The sequence below is a fragment of a genome, unplaced genomic scaffold (assembly GCF_019419815.1).
Source record: "Pyrus x bretschneideri cultivar Hongxiangsu unplaced genomic scaffold, Pyrus_bretschneideri_v1 Contig52, whole genome shotgun sequence".
Lineage (NCBI taxonomy): Eukaryota > Viridiplantae > Streptophyta > Magnoliopsida > Rosales > Rosaceae > Pyrus > Pyrus x bretschneideri.
Genome location: NW_025999790.1, coordinates 2,693,794 through 2,710,709, shown reverse-complemented (window position 1 = coordinate 2,710,709; position 16,916 = coordinate 2,693,794). Strand labels below are relative to the sequence as shown.

The following is a 16,916-nucleotide window of genomic DNA, read 5'->3' as shown; positions in this document are numbered from 1 at the left end:
GATCGGAGGTCATAAGGGGTGGATTACCATGAAAAACGGGTTGAAAAACATGGAGAAAGCCAGTCGCACAGATAAGGGAAGAGAGACAAAAGAAGAAGAAAAAGGGATGCCACCTACCCTGGCCACTGCTAGGGCCGACGACTGAGCGGATTGACGGAATTAGGAGCACTCACACACCGGTGAGAAAGTCCTAAACACATCTATAAAACACAAAGAATGATTGAGATGCTCTTACCCTATAACATTTCTGCAGTTTTCCATTCATTCCATCTCTATGTACAACACAACGTGGAATAGGGATGTGTGCGGGTCAGTTTGGCTCGGTTAGCCAAAACCGAAACCAAACCAACATAGTCGGTTGGGCCAACACAAGTAGTTAATCTTGTCGAATCTTTGCCAACACGAACAATAAAATCGCTGGTCGATTCAGTGTGACAAAAATCAAAACAAGAAACTGCCAACAACTGCTTTTTATTTTAATCAAAATTTCCTATCAGCACTGCCAAAAGAATACATGATGCTGTCAATTTGTGAAAAAGAATTTCAACGAATGTTGTGTGTACTGCTCAAAAACCTGACATCTCTCTGCCACTTCAAATGCGACGGTACATGCCCCACATGCTAAGTGAGCTGCCATCGCTGGAAAAGCTACCGTCTTCCATCCACTTTGAATATCTATATCCTGTCGGAGAAAAATACCTACAAAATCCGTCTTGCCAGACCATGCTGTCGCTGTTAGAAAGAATAAATCTTATCCTCAATCGTCGAGAGTCCTTTTCGCACTCCACAGTTGAGAAATAGCGTGTTCAGTAGCTGTATCACAATTCGAGTGTGACGGAAACTAGACCATTTCAACTACAAGTATAACCTTTCTATCCTCCAAGTGACTTCTGTCTGTATCCATGCCTCATTCTTTCAAATAACTTTTCTTTTGTTTTCCTTTTCTTGTCCATCTTTAGTCTATATCTCTCTTCCCTCTCCCTCTCATAAATTCCTTGCCAATGCACTTCCCCGGTGAGTGGCCATAACCTCATCTCCCTTGGATGATCACCGTCATCTGCAGCTTCTGCTAAATCTTCATCCATACTCTTTAGCAATGCACTATCAAAATACTTAGCCCACATAAATCCTTTCCGTAGCTCAACCGGGTGCTGCTCTTCCAGTGCACCAGAAATTGGATCTATAAAAACCATCTTTCGTCCACTATGATAAGCCCAGACATTCACAAGGACTTCTAATACCCGACAGTAACAATGCTTTTTCTGTTGATATTTAAAAAATGTAAGTGACGAATGTTAAACTCCATGTGAGACCAGAAAACGTGATCTAAATAACATACCTCAAGTTCTGAAGAACCCAACAAACAAATACTTCTATTGCCAGAATTGGCGTGTAAGGCATCCAGAGAATCAACAAACATCCTGTAGTTTAAATACAAAATTTCAGTTATATTAATCATCCGCAAGTTCCTTTGTCTCAGGAGCTGTAACAGAAAAGCAGAAAATGTTGTGATTAAATTACCGAGAAAACATGACAAACTCAACGAAGGAACGAGTTGGCATCACCCAACTATGCAAGGCAGACCAGTGACCACCATCTTCTGGCATGGGAGGGAGAGCTTCTGTATTTGAGGGCAAGTTATACATCCAACGAAATGCATCTTCAAAAACGTTTCTGCATTCATTTTAAGTAAAAAAAAAAAAAAAAAAAATCATACTCTGATGAATTAATGAACTCATTGGCATTTGCTTTATGGATATAAGAAACCTAAATGCCTCATAAATCTGTGTGAATATCTATATGAATTAACGTTTTGCACATGCAGCCATGCACACATTTTGAGATTGACAATGCCCCCATCATTTGGGTTCATGAAAAACAAAATCTCTACACCTTCGTATTTCTATTTTTGTGCTTGACAATATTAGAGAGTAGTCGGTAGATAAAGAAAATTAACTTTTGTAATCCATGATTCCTGTCAGCTTCGTTCACACAGCTTCCAAACTGAGGTCCACCACCGAACCTGACAATTTTTTAGGGCAGGACACACTAGCAATTGCTAGATTGGTATCTTGGGGTTTTAGAGCTTAAGACCACCCGGGAGAAACCAATGTGCCTCAGCCAGACCCACTGAGCTAGCATCAAAGGTAAGTTGTGGTTGGAGTGTATTGTATACCCAAAATTTACCGTATAGAGTAACGCAACTGGACTCATTATTCCATGGATTTTGGCTCTAAGTGTACCATTGGCATTGGATGACAATAGGGAACCTCACTCTCATAATACCAACATCCATTGTTTAAAAGGAAAACTAATGAAAAAAGCTTGAAAACTATGAGTTTTAATGATAAGGACAAAATAAAGAGTAAAGTGAATAGTACCAGGTTTGACTTTTTAGTGTAAAAATGTGGTTTTTCGTTAAAGTGAACAGTACCATGGGCTTTTCGTTAAAACTCACTTGTTTAAAAGGACAAATTCTTGTACCGGACAGCCCTATGCGGCCACTGTCCCACCCACTGTGAGAGAGTGGTTGCATACAGCTGCCTCACCAAAGAATTCCTCATTCAAGGAGGTATCTCTGTGGAGCATGGCATCACTTATTAGATTCCCAAACCCTTGACAACAATCACAGTTATATCTCATTCACGAAATGTTCAACTAATATTCCATACAAGTACCTGCAGTGTCCCTCATTTAAGATGTCGCATGCAGACCAAAACGTGAGTGCATCTTTACTTCCTGTCACTCCACCATTCATGTTCAAGCGTCCCCAAAAGTATATCACATCACCTTTTGTGTTGTCTTGTATTGCTTCTTCCAAAACCCTTTCAGCTTTCTTGGACAAAGCAACCTGCTTTGAAAAACAATGATGAATATGATGGCAAACTAAAGAACAATGCATGCCTACATGCACTTATGAGGTGTTTGATTGACTGGACTAGGACTGATATGGGTTATTCAACACCAATATCAGCTTGGACCAGACATGGGGTTAATAAACAACTGATAAGCTGGGACCCTTATGCAGGCTTATTTTGTACCATTTAAAATGAGGGGCGTATATAGAACCAACCCAACCCAAACAAATCCCATGTATCAAAACGTGCCCTAAAGAACAATATTATATGTATACAGAGTATAGATTATACACACACACCCCTACATAAATTCATACGTCAATCATTATGTACAAGTTTCAATACTTCTACCATATTTGTTTCCTTGTAACTATACTTCTGTTCAATTTATCTGTCACCAAAACCATTCAAAGGAATCTAGAGTTTTGTGTGTCTATATAGAAATGTATGTTTGTAGGCAAACACGAGTCATCCATGCAAAATATAAGTCATAAAATGTTATATAGCTATTTATGATCCCGATTATTCTATATTTATTCAGAATATTGTGTTCATCTATTTGCTTGGACGACAAGGATGGCAATTACATGACTATACTTTGTTTATTTATTTATTTTTATTTTTTTGCAGCGACAATAATTAAACAGAAACCAATTAAATATACAGTTTGGACCACCGGACAAGATTGATTGTGGAACTTAAATGAGATTAGACAAATGCTTCTGAATAAAATTACCAAAAATAAGAAATACCTTACTACCAGCAGCACGCCAAGATTGAAACCCAATCCAAGGTCGCTTATGAACGCTATCCACCTTGTTTGCAATAGCGAACATTCCACCAATCTCACAGAGAATATTGCGATAGTAAGTTTCATTCAATACGGGAAGCCGGTCAACAGCATCCACATCATCTGATGTTGACCTCTGTGTTCTTTTTGACTACCACATACATTGTAGGATAATTTAAAAAACATTAGGCAACTGTTCAGATGTAAGTATTATTTTGAAACTTCAAAAAGAACTGGAGCTTTTGCATTAAAACAAAGTTTCTAGCTGTTAATTAAATGAAAGCATACAGTAAACGCAAGTTTAAAGCTTTCATTGTTGTCCTTACAAGAAATGCATCTTAATACAGCATAGGATATTAGAAAAGATGATAAGTTTAACCAAGAGAATAGTGAAAATAATGAATCTTGAAGGTATTAAAAAACATACAGCATACAAAAAAAAAAAAATAGAAAGAATAAAAAAGGAACTCACAAGGCTTAATCCACGGTACAGAGAGCCATGGTGCAAGAACGGCCAGGTCCCAGACCCACTGTATATCTCATAAATGCATACTGTCTGGCCTGTCCTCTCAAGTTCACCCTCATCCCTCTCATTTGCTTCAAATCTAAGCTTTTCAGCTTTTCGAGCATTACGATATATGTCATCCCATAAACCAGGATCTTTCTCCATTCTTTCTGATAGCTACAAGAAAGAATGCCCTGTTTCAGATGTCTTTCGAGAATGACTATATTAACATAAAAGGGGAGGGAAAAGAAGAGTCGGAATTGACCTAGAGACACACAAGTTCTGTATTTTCAGGAAATGACATACCTCCTCCATTTCTAATGTCTCATATTCTTCCGAGCTTACAATTTCCTTGAAGAGATCCCAATCTAATTGAGTTGGAATATCTAATGCCGAATCCCAAGTTACATTTTCAGAGATGTTTGGTGAGTAACCAAAACCCAGCAAGTCTTCTTCTAGGGCATTAACAACACCAGTGTTTTTCCAGGATGACTGCTCATCAATGTCCATAACATTTCCTGTTCTGTAATCGATTTCATTCCCTAACAAATTCCACTCCCATGTACCCTGTTGAAGCTGAGAGATTGGCCCTGGCAGCAGAGCATCTGATGGAAAATTTAGCACATTCTCCAAAAGCCTTGCATAACCGGTTATGCATTCTGATGCCAGCAAGTTCGTAGCAAGCAGCCTTCCCGAAGAGGCAACCGTTCGAGCAAATTTAGAAAGTTTCCCATTTGAAATCATAAGTGAGAAAGCACTCATTAAAGCATCAGGATTATGTTTTGGGAAAAATATCATGTGAACTCCATCAACCACCTGTAATATCACAGATGTAAAAGACAACTAAGCAGAAGATGCGGAGAACCTATTCCAACTACCTATTCAGTTGGAATTGCAATGCAATAATCCTTTTCTATATCAATACTCTTGATCACATTATTGGGTTGATAGTTTATTCATGCCTTCTATTTAATGTAATTTTTTTATGTAAGGTGCGAACTGCACTTTGCGCACCTTACGTGTGGACAAAATATAATATGTTGAATCTAATCTTACCAGTCGAAAACAAATCAATCATAACAATCTAAGGGTGAAACTGGATCATAAATGATCCATCATTAAATCTAAAATAGGACCCGACAACAATTAATCTCCCCCTCTTGCGAATGATTTCAAAAAATTTGTAGTCGACTTCCTTCCCGTTCGAAACTCAATCGAAGTTGTCTAGTGCTTCTTGTATCCGGCCCAGCGTTCGAAACTCACTCAACTTCCACACCGCATGTTCAAAACTGAGGCGAAGTTGGTTTGAATATTTTTCAATTTGTTTGACAAAAAGAACGTGTTGCTTGCTTTCTTCGAGTCGCATTCAGAGTCCTTGCACAATACTCGACGTCATACTTCATTCTCCCAAGTAAATTTGAAATTTGGTGAGTTTGAAAATTTGGAACCCTATAAATAACAGTTGTTATTTCCATTAAATTTGATTAATTAATTTTTTGAAATCTTGTCCCTGGATTTCACTGTTCAATGATTTTACCCTGCAATTTCGTCAAATTATTTTAATTTCATTAATTTTGGATTTTTGGTTTCTTAGTTAAAGTTTGATTTTCCACAAATAGGTATAAAAGTCCGTTAACCTTTCGGAGTTACTCTTAGCATTTTTGGATAGACTTTGATCCGACGAACGCATAGGTAAAAACCATTTGCGAAACCAGGTTAAAACGAAGGAGAAATAGGTAAGGAAATCAAGGATATTTTTGTATATTGGATCTTCTATAAATAGAAGGTCCCAGATTTTTGGAAGGGGCACCTAGCCATTTTTAGAAAAGCAACCAGTTGCACAACTCGAGTCACTAATCAGAATTGCGACATTGAACTAGTTTCTAGGCAACTTTTTCGACGGCTTTCTTGGCCAAATCCGGTGGCTTCAAGCGACGCCACCACTGGTAACAACTCAACGCCACCCCACGATCATTTCCCACCCAGAATTCTCAACGTTGGACCGTCGTACAAGGCGTATCGATGCTGGATGTTTTCTAGATTTTCAATGCTGGGGATTGGCCCCTTTTTCAGCCACCCTGACAACACTAACCACCGGTCCACCACCATTCGACAGCTCTTGGTCCCAAGAACAAAACCCAAACGACAGATTAGACGTTGAATCTCCGACGAGTCCACGACGAGGTACACTATTTTTCGGCAATCCACGACTTTGACGGTGAAATTCGAGGTTCTCCGGCCAGTGTTGCACTCCGGCGGAGGTATAAAAATTGTCACTCTTCACAAGCTTCATTTTGACATACACGTTGCCAGAAGACCTGATATCCCTACTTCTTAATTTTTACACACTCAAGTGGAGTGTTGTAGTTAATATTGATAAGGAATGTGATTAGTAAACTAGTGGCTCGTTTACTAATATGTAATCAGAACAAGAGAAATTGAATTGAAGATGAATTGAATTAAGGAGGAATTGAATTGATAAGGAGTTGGAATGAGGTGGAGTCAGAATCATATTCCTGTTTAAGTTGTTTACTAAAACTTAGTAGAATCAGAGTATGATTGATATTGATTCATATAAGATGTTTACTAATTCAATTGATTGGAATATAAACTTATGTGATTACTAAAAAGCCCTTATTCTAAGTAAATAATTTTTATGCCAATAATTCTTTTCTTTGTGTTTTTATTAAAACTCTAATTCTTTTGTGTTGTTTAAAACTTTGTGAAAAAAGCTTTAAAACACGCCATTAATTATCTTTCAGTTTTATTTTTGAATTAAGTACCTAAAACTTCCCAACTTTTTAGTGTCATTTCAAATTGGTTTCAACATTTTTAAACATTCCAAACAAGTACTCAACCTATTGAAAATGTCACATTCGTTAAGCCTTACTTAATGTTAACATAGATTATATTCAAAACCCACCAACTGGGTATATCATGGTCGACATTAATATTAGTTGGCTCAAAATTTGAATTTCAAACGTAGGTTATATAATATGGAACCCCATGATCAAATAAGTATTGATTGAATTGAAAATGAACTCAAATTGAAATTACATTAGGAGGGCAATCTCCTAACAAAGAAAAGGGTTAAGGATTCAGTTAGGGTTTCAAGGAACTTGTTTCTACTCATGTGATCCTCATTCGTTGATTTCTCAGCTCGTAAAGCTTCCAGTTCTTCTTTGTGGGAGGTAAGGATGGTGGTGGCCACATCATGATAGTCCATAGCATTTCAACAACCTCCATGATCTTCTCGATGTTGGTGACTTGAGTTGTAGGTGGAGTTGGTGGTTTTGTGTTGGGTTTGGAGGTGATGGCATGATAGGGTGGTGGTGATTGTTAGTTGGTGGAGGTTATGCTTTCATGACTTTCTATAATTTGAAGACAAAGTAAGCTCTAGCTAATTTAACAGATTTTTAACTGGAACTTAACGAATATGACATTTTCAATAAGTTGAATACTTGTTTGGAATGTTTAAAAAGACTCGGGACAAATTTCAAATGACATTCAAAAAATTGGTGGGTTTTAGGTACTTCATCCTTTTTTTTCTTGGAATTATCTTTTAGTTATAAACCTAACAAACACAATAAAAACCTAACATCAGCCTCCCTAACCTAGCCATGCAGTCACTTTTCATCGATTTAGATTTGAGCGTTCATTGTTCCAGATCATATGGTGGGGGCGGTTTTGCTGTGAGATACACAAATACAAAGGGGATGGATTGCTCAAGGTGTTTTTTGGGTAGAAACTTTGATTCCTAATGGAGCCTGCTACCCAGAGTCCAAATACCACGTCTTTATAGGTAATCCAATTCCGGGGAATTTAGGAATTGGACTCTGGATATTGGGTGGACCCCACCTAATTTCTATTCTATAAGTGCTAGTAAACACTGGAATGTTTTGGAAGGACTGCAATTCTGTTCTCCCCATTCAAACCCTGACTGGTAAACACGCCACAAATGTAGAATCCAATAATATTTGGAGATAAAATCCCTTTAGAAAGCCCCCCTCTCTCTAAATTTTTCCTTTCAAACATGTTTAAACTAGAAGAGTCTAGTTTCTTTCTAAATCATCCTGGACGCTCATTGCTCTAATGCTAAAGCAACTATTTGGGATTCTATGTCATAAGCTAAACAGTCCGGTGGTACAAACAGAAGCATATATGCAAAATCGTGTTGTTGTTAACACTGAGCGCGAGTTGATAAGGCGAACTCATGTGTGTGCTTCCACAAGCTGCAAACAATGTCATAATGACGGTAAGAACCAACCAATGTGTCAAAAACTGAAAAGATGGTTCATATCATCCTCAATTCATACTCCAAGCAAGGATTCAACATTAACTAAATATATCAAACGCCTCTACGATGCAGCAAAAACACAAGAAGACAGAATTGTCTAAATTCCAACTCCGATACACTTATCTCTTTTCCGAATGAAACATTGAATGGAAATCTAGCAGACTTGACTATTTTAAAGCGTCGTTCTCCAGTGATATATTTGATCAAACAAACACAGGTTACTGCTTTTTCTCTTCAGCTTTCTTCGGCTGAAAGAAACAAGCAAATAGAGCCGTGAGGAAAATAATATAGTATAACAAATAAATCCTTCTAGGCCTGAAAGTGAAAGAGAAAGATCATTTAAGATAACCAAAAGAGAGGTCTTCAATCCTTCTATATAAAAGCAAAGGTATGATGCAGATGCAAAAGGCTACGGAATTGTCTTCCAAAGGCCTCGAAAGGCGCACACACAAACACATACAAAATGCAAGAAGCATAAAATTGAAGTCCCCTGTGCAGTGTAAGGAAATGCCGCCAAAGCATTCGATGGCCTTTAAGATGAATAATCCATAAAATATTATAAAATATTGACCAATTTTGACAGACAAATAAGGATTTGGATGTGAACCGGTGATGCAACAACTATGATTTGATATGAAGAGGTGACTGGGGTGCTTTATAGATAACAAATCCCAACAACTCCGGTTCCCCAAATTCTTGCTTCACCTTGAAAATATGTTAAGGCAAAATTTCATGCACTTTCCATATTCCGGTAATAGTAAACACCAATGGTATTTGATGCACAAGACACAAATAACACACCAATCGTAAAATATGAAAACTGTGATCAAAATTGACAGTAAAGCAGATCAATTAGTATGGAAAGGCCAGTGAAGCCAATCTGAACTGTAATGCAAAACCAAAATGAAGGCATATATAAACATTGTCAACCATTTGGTTAACCACAGTGGTGAAGAGATACCATCACGACTCATTATCACAATCACCATGGACCATGCCTCATGTCATGAGTCATGAGTCTTACTTCCCATTTCAGAACAAAATGACCCTGACTGTACTATCACTATCAAAACCCACAAGCATATATAAGTCATGAATGGAAGCTTGAACCAGTCATGAGATGAAAGAAAAGGTATGTAAAAACTTATACCACCTTTATCTTATTGAATACGACTTACAGGGAGAAAAAGGTACATGAACAACAAAAACCCAACACAATGACACCAAAAGCTGACCCAGGGCTTTCGGAAATCATGATTTGTTTGCAATTTTTAAAACAAACCTTAAAGAAAATGCTATATAAGTGTCAGTATTAGTGTCAAAACTACCATAATTTGGAATAATCTTTCTGGGGTTCAAAAATTGAGTAATTTTCAAGTTTTAATTACAATTTTCTTTCATTTCATCTGAAATTCAGCAACAGACAGTCACCAAACGGAAAATGGGAAAATTAAAAGAAGCCCAACGAATTTTTTCATCAATCAACCGAATGATTATAAATGAAGCTGGGAGTCAGTTGTGAGTAACTAAGTGAAGAATTCAATGTGGAAAACATACACTATAACGTGTGATGTGTGTGTGTGTGTGTGTGTGTGTGTGCGCGCGCGTGTGTGTGTATGCGCGCGTGTGGGTGTGGGTGTGGGTGTGGGTGTGTGTGTGTCTGTGTGTGTGCATAGATCATTATGCACTGCTTGCAGCAAGGATAGCAATCAACAATGGTGATAACATTTACATCAATCAAAAGAATAGCATAATTACAAGTTTCAAGCAATGCACGTTACATGTTCGACGAAATGCCACAGACAGAAGAAGGATACATTTGCTAACACACAAAAGCACTTAGCCCTTAGGAGTAAAATGTAATTTTTTTTACCTTGGTGCCAGGGGCCGGTTGATGGAGCTCGTCGGCGGGGATAATAACGGGCCAGGACTCGCCAGCGTCGCGGAACATCTGCTCGGTCTCGAGGCTCTAACCCTTTTCGAGGATCATGTTGCGTATGTCCTGGGCGGGAGTGGCGGTGGCGTCGTAGACCTGCTCGACGCCGTTGACGAAGGTGACGGTGATCTTGGGGGGCTGGTCGTCGGTGCGGCGCTTGACTTGGACGGCGCAAGAGGGGTTGGACTCCTTGGCCTTGCGGGCGTTGCACTGCGCCAGGAACTCCAAACACGATGCCGTTCGGGGGTCCAAGGCATTGAACTCGATCCTCACTCTCGATAGGAACTTCAACATGATTTCTGACTGATTCTCTCTTTGTTTCTTTGTTTTGGTTACTCGAGAGTGAGCGGCAGTGGGGATGAACAAGAATCGGCCCAATCTTATATGCCAACTCTAACTACAACTGTCACTACAACTAATATACCAACTGTCACTACAATCTTTTCATATATATATATTTTTTTTCACTTTCAAAAAAGGATGGATCAAATTCGGATCTTATAGATGACAAATGAAGATGATGATTTAATATTTATGAATTTCATGTTTAATAGGGATGAATTTCAGGTCTATATTCAACACGGTACGTTTTGGATTCGATTTCTGACATTGGTGAATCGTACGATGGTGGTTAGAGAAAGCTGAAATGCCTCTGTGAGTCTTCCTAGCCCCCGAAAGAGTGGATTGTCATGACATAACCACTAACTACTTATTCTTTCTTAAAAAAAGAAAAAGAAAAAAAAAAGGAGATAATGATTTAATATTTATGATTAATTTGATACCTAATTATGAGTAACATGTTATGTTGTTTAATCTCATTTTCTAATACCAAATTATATCTAGTTATAACTAGAAATATAAAAAGAAACAGAATTGAGAGATTAAGAAGAATTGCCGCTTTGGGGATTATGACTTCCTTATTTATTTGAATCATAAATAAAAACATAGTTTACGTAGCTCATGCACTCGAAAGCAACAACGACGACAAGATGTCAAAGTCTTTAAAAATGTTGGTGACACTAGACGATTGTTCCATACGCTACATCTCAATGAAACCACTCTCAACACCTATTAATTTAATTAAATAAATTGTGTTTTTATCAGAGTGCAAGTATTGTTGGTGAGAATGGGTTAAATGTGACTTTGATCCATCTCAACCGTTGTATTCAAAGAGTTGGAACTACTTCAACTTGTTAACAGAGTTTCTGTGCATATATATTGAATTGGTCTCCTTCTCAAAATTCAGTTATTAAATTTGTACATGTGTTGTAATTCAATATAAAAGCACTTTTAAAATAGTTAAAAGCGCTTTTTGATCTGAATGTGCTTCAGTCTAATTATTTCTTTTACAAATTAGTATTTGCAATTTGTGAAGGATAATAAACTCTTGATATATAACAACTAACCAAAACCGCTTCATTGTCAAAGAAGCACATGAAATTGCTCACAATAGAACTTGCGCTTCTCACAAAAGCGCTTCATTTTCAAACGAGCCCAATTATAATGAAAAAATGAATTACAAAACACTTATGAACATAACTGCTTTTTAGAGAAGCATTTCCAAACGGGCCAATGGAGCATCCATCATAATGGCTACATGACAGGGTAACAGAAAAATTTACCATAATTGGTTCAAACTGCAATGGATTGATGTCTCAAACGGTTAAGAATGTTTACCATTTGCACTCGAGATCCCGTATTCAGATTCCTCTCTCCTCCAATATCTCTTTTATACAAAAAAAGAAAAAGAAAAAAAAGTGTAAAACCATCTAACAGCATAAAAGAAGTATGCTGGCATTAACACAATAGAAAGAAATATACATCGTCGTGCTTGACAGTGTCAGGTAAAAATAAAGAACAAGAAAAGCTCAATGAGGGCTTAAACAATAAAAAGAATATGCTTTCAGCTGAGTAATCACAGTACAACAACACTAGCACGTATGGTAAAAACTCAGAAAGTCAAAAACCTTGGGCCATTTACAGATTCATCGACGCCTATTCCGTGAGTAGCTTGGGGATCCTGTGTTGCCTCTGTAGTTTCTGCTCGGAGAATCTAGCGGTCCCCTGAACGAAGCATAAGCGCGTTTAGCTGATTCAGGTACTGAGTCTAACGGAATTGACTCCACAAAACATGCCGTGTTGATGTGAGTCCTCTCAAGCTCTGCTTGAAGTAATTCAGAGCTATACTGCTGGGCAAGTGCCTGAAGCATTCAACAATTTACTTTCGAGTTATTTGCAAATAAGAAAAAGACCGGGAACATAGAACTTTACTACGAGGTTTAACATGACAACCAATTGACGTGGTAAAGATTTCTTTCATCCTATTTACTATCCAATATTACTATTCTAGTCGACTATGCATACGTATGCACACATACCTGTCACCATAACCAACTAGTCAACTTGGCATTGTGTTTTAAACATTGTACAAGAAGAAATCACTAGAGAATTAAGGTTTCTTACAATGAGGTCATCAGGTGACACACTCATCCCATCCTGTCTATCATCAGCCGCCTCTTCACTTCCACGTGTTGCTCGTCGATTATGCCCTGGATTCTCCACATTTTCTGATACATTCTCAGTGGCTTTATCGAGAAGTACACCTTGTAAGGACTTCAAAGACTCCCTTGCACCCGCAGTTAAATATGGATTTAATACAGTCTCGAAGTATTCAAGCTGCATTATTTACACAAAAGGGAAATCTCTTAGAACCACATCCGACTATGCATGATCAATGATGGTACTGACTTGCTCACTCCCAACGAGATATCATATGAAATGAACACTCTGTAATTTTCTATTTCACATCAACCTTTCAAGGTTTTATTTTTATCACATATACATATACAATGTATATATGTATATATTTTTACAAGGGAAGTTGTCAAAATATTTTTCCATTTTTTATATGCATAACGTGTTGGATACATTAATATCTTATCAAAATTAGGTGCATTTAGAACAAAAAGGTTTTATCTCAGAGAATATCATTCATCGAGCACCCAAAGGAATGTGGTGCAATTGCCATTTATTGTTGCTCATCACCAAAGCCATATGCAAATTAAACCATCAACTTGATACAACATGCATACTGCAAAAATCTTTTACCTCAAGCATTAGCTGACAGAAACCATTTGCATCAAGTGACCTAAGATCTTTCGATTCATATTCATGGAACAGGCTGATAAACGTGTCAATTAGACCTTCAACAAGAATGCCAAGTGTCTTGTCCAATAAGGGCTTCGCACCAGAGAATACCTGGAAAGTCGAAATTGATTTCATCAAGTTTATTGAGAAGACGACTCAAAAGTTAGAGCTAAGAATATGAAACTGCATATATGCATAAGTCCTAACCACTGGAAAATAACATATAGAAAGAAAAAAAAAAAGATATTTACATCATTGGAGCAGGCAACGTACCAATTCATACTATGGCCTAAAGAATAAAGACATCAAAAATTAATATAATACATGGCTTGCACTAAGTACCTCTGCATGCACAGCTACCAAAGTGTGCAGTAACTCCACAGCAGCATCACGCACACCCTGCAAGACACCATTTTATTATGAGGTTCCAGTTCAGTTATTGAAAAAAAAATACTAATAGAAGTACAACTATAAATGCCAAATGCTAAATTCTTAAGTTTCTTACTTTTACAGCAGGTGCTGCTCCCCATTGAACACCAGAATCCAACAAATAGTTCCAGGCAGCAGTTCTGATCAAATTTGCCTGAGAGGAAAGTGAACTGTTAAGTTTCACGTAAAGGACTAAAGAAAGTGCATCGTAACGTCAATCCATGTCCACTTGAATTTCGTGAACAAATGATAGGAGCAAAAAATGTCGGCCGTGTTCACATAAAGGACGGAATGATTGCAGGCAAATTTACTCACACAACCGAACAGGTGTTGAACCTGAAAAGTTGCAAACTCACCCCTTCCCCAAAAGAATGGGGAGAGAATATGTCGTGTGGCACAAAGGAAATGGATTGCCTTATTATAAACAAAGTAAAAAGAGATTCTTTCAGAAAGAACGCACCACTGCACTCATTTAGTTATATCATATATGAAGTTACGAACACATCAACAGAAGTGGACCTATAACTTTAACTACATTTTCTTATTAGCCAAGAAGGCAGTAAGTGTAGAAAATGCCCACACAGTAACACAAACTGACAAATGAGAAAAGCAAGATAATATAGTAGACCTACAGAAGAACATGATCGATGTGCGTGTTTGTTGGGGTGTTCAACTATACCTTAGCAAAAGTATATTGCTCAAGGACCTTCTCTTCAAGACCAGAAAATGACATAACTAGGTCTTGTACGTCACCATCCTCCTCCTCTCTTTCCCTATAAAAAGTAAATAGAAAATATATAGCAAGGTAATCAGGCATAACCAAACAGGTCATATTAAGTGCATAAAAGTTTTAAACCATCAATAAATGAGCATGAGTCAACTATCAATCGATGAGCATCACCTACTGGTCCAATGCTTTGTTTGAGTTTTTTAACTTTTTTTATAACCTGGAACATCCACATCTTTGACCCGACTAACCTCTAAGGGAACATTTTGACCCTCCATTTCGAATGGCCAGGAAAACCCATTGGTCTATCTACTTGACACTAAATTCAATACCACCTTCATTATCGCATTCTTATCGCAGGTGTAGCAAATTTTCATGTGAACTAGTAGATTTCAACAATCGACTTATGCATTTTATTTATTTTCTACAAGTGTTATTGGGGGAGGGGGAATTGAACATAGAACCTCATGTGGATGAGTAAATGCAGTTAACCATTTGAACTAGAAGCCCTTGCTTCACAAATGAATCTTTAAACAAAAGAACAATATCCTAAAGCCTGCTCACATGCAAATTCTAGTCAGTCTTGATCCAACCAAATAGTTATTGAATATGACTACGCCATTTGAAAGTGGAAGATACAAGATAGTAGCCAATATGATTTCTGGTTCTTGGGTTCCCACTTCAGTGGATTATATACAACATTCCATATATCAGGTATATCCAACTGCTCCTAATAAATAGGGCAAGAAACACGATGATGATATCCTACGGTTCAATGAAGAGAAAAATAAGGCCCACATACCTAGACTGTAGCCAGATGTGCTTGTAATTTTTGTACAACTCATAAGAAAGTTCTTCTCTGCAATAGCCAACATTACTCAAGACTATTAACAACTGTTGATGTGGGCCAACACTTCCTGGGAGATCAGACTTTTCTTCTAGGGTATGAGAATATCCATTTTGTACATGTGAACTTCCTTTGGATTTGTTTACGGAAAGCTCACTTCCAATGCGCTCTAGATGACCTGATTAGTGTGCAGAGAATGGAAGCATCACAACCGGACATTAAATACTTAACATGAAGTTGAGTTAGGTAGTCATCCATCATACCTGCAAAATCGAGCATACAGTTCAAAAAAGCAAGTCTGACAGATTCTTGTGTTTCTTGGAGTTGCATGAACATTTCTTCCGACTTCGTAGCCTCAGTTCTTAAAGATTGAATCATCCTGAAATATATAATACTGTTAATGATGAATACATAAATAATGAGTGAATGTTCTGAACTTCTGCAGAGAAACAGGTAATGAACACTTAAAAAATCTTGAGCATGTCTATCAAATAAAAACCCTTGATTAAGTCACGCTTAGGGACTTACAACTTGATTTGATCCATTGCTGATGTCATAACATTACGGAATGCTAGAGGCAAGAAAGAGATTGTGTAGGGAGATTTATTCCTTTCAAGAACTGATACAGGAACCCATGTCTCGTCTTTTGAAATCTCTGCAGTTGATGCCGCATCCATGAGCAAAGCCTTAGGATATAAATCTTCGTAATCTCTGACTGAAGCGCTCGAGTTGTAGTTACTATTACAAAAACAAGTCCAACCTTCAGAACACTTCAAGAAACCAGCACATTGCAGGTAAAGAGAAAGCTAAGATACCAGCAATAGAAGGAGCTGATTCCTTTGCTTGGAAAGCTTCACATGCTTTAGATATTTCTGCTATGGCATCCCTCATATACGGTTGCAGAATATTTGATTCTTCAAGATCACGGAATGTATTGCAAACCTGCATCAAGAACAAGAGTGATAAAATTATAACTACTTACCGAACGTGGGTTTAAACTGAAGATATGCAAAGAACGACGGTCGAATGGAGTTTGGCATGAGCTGATACTAAATTTTGATCTGAAGCATATAAATACAGCATATAGAATTAAAATACATTTTAATATTTATATTTGTAAGGCTCCCTATCTCTGATTAGAGTCATAAGACAAAGAAAAAAGAAAAATACCAACTTAAATTTGAAGGAAAATCACCATTTCTCTTTACACTATCCAGATAGCCTTATTTCTAAACAAAATAAAGTATCAAAGAATGTAGAACAGAGTTGATCAAGAAAATTTGTCATTCTGCGATTACAATAGAAAATACTCAGTTTTACTAAAAATTACAAACTATATTGATAAATTTTGTACTCAAACATATCCACGTTCATCTATGT

The 16,916-nt window shown here is 37.4% G+C and overlaps 2 protein-coding genes across 2 annotated transcripts; both read right to left on the bottom strand.

The window, feature by feature from the left end:
* Positions 1 to 455: 455 nt before the first annotated feature.
* On the bottom strand, positions 456 to 4,990 carry LOC125468197. Its single transcript, XM_048570279.1, has 7 exons — positions 4,460 to 4,990; positions 4,121 to 4,330; positions 3,611 to 3,799; positions 2,679 to 2,851; positions 1,522 to 1,674; positions 1,340 to 1,421; positions 456 to 1,262 (listed from the first exon to the last, which is right to left on the bottom strand). The coding sequence occupies exons 1-7, from the start codon at positions 4,949 to 4,951 to the stop codon at positions 873 to 875; spliced, it is 1,689 nt and encodes a 562-aa protein (XP_048426236.1). The 5' UTR covers positions 4,952 to 4,990; the 3' UTR covers positions 456 to 872.
* Positions 4,991 to 12,164: 7,174 nt separating this feature from the next.
* On the bottom strand, positions 12,165 to 16,478 carry LOC125470759 (exocyst complex component SEC5A-like). The gene is made up of 10 exons (XM_048570282.1): positions 16,352 to 16,478; positions 16,065 to 16,274; positions 15,800 to 15,915; positions 15,492 to 15,714; positions 14,642 to 14,735; positions 14,039 to 14,116; positions 13,876 to 13,932; positions 13,495 to 13,644; positions 12,850 to 13,062; positions 12,165 to 12,587 (listed from the first exon to the last, which is right to left on the bottom strand). Exons 2-10 carry the CDS (start codon positions 16,211 to 16,213, stop codon positions 12,372 to 12,374), a joined length of 1,296 nt encoding a protein of 431 aa, XP_048426239.1. The 5' UTR covers positions 16,214 to 16,274; positions 16,352 to 16,478; the 3' UTR covers positions 12,165 to 12,371.
* Positions 16,479 to 16,916: the final 438 nt, after the last annotated feature.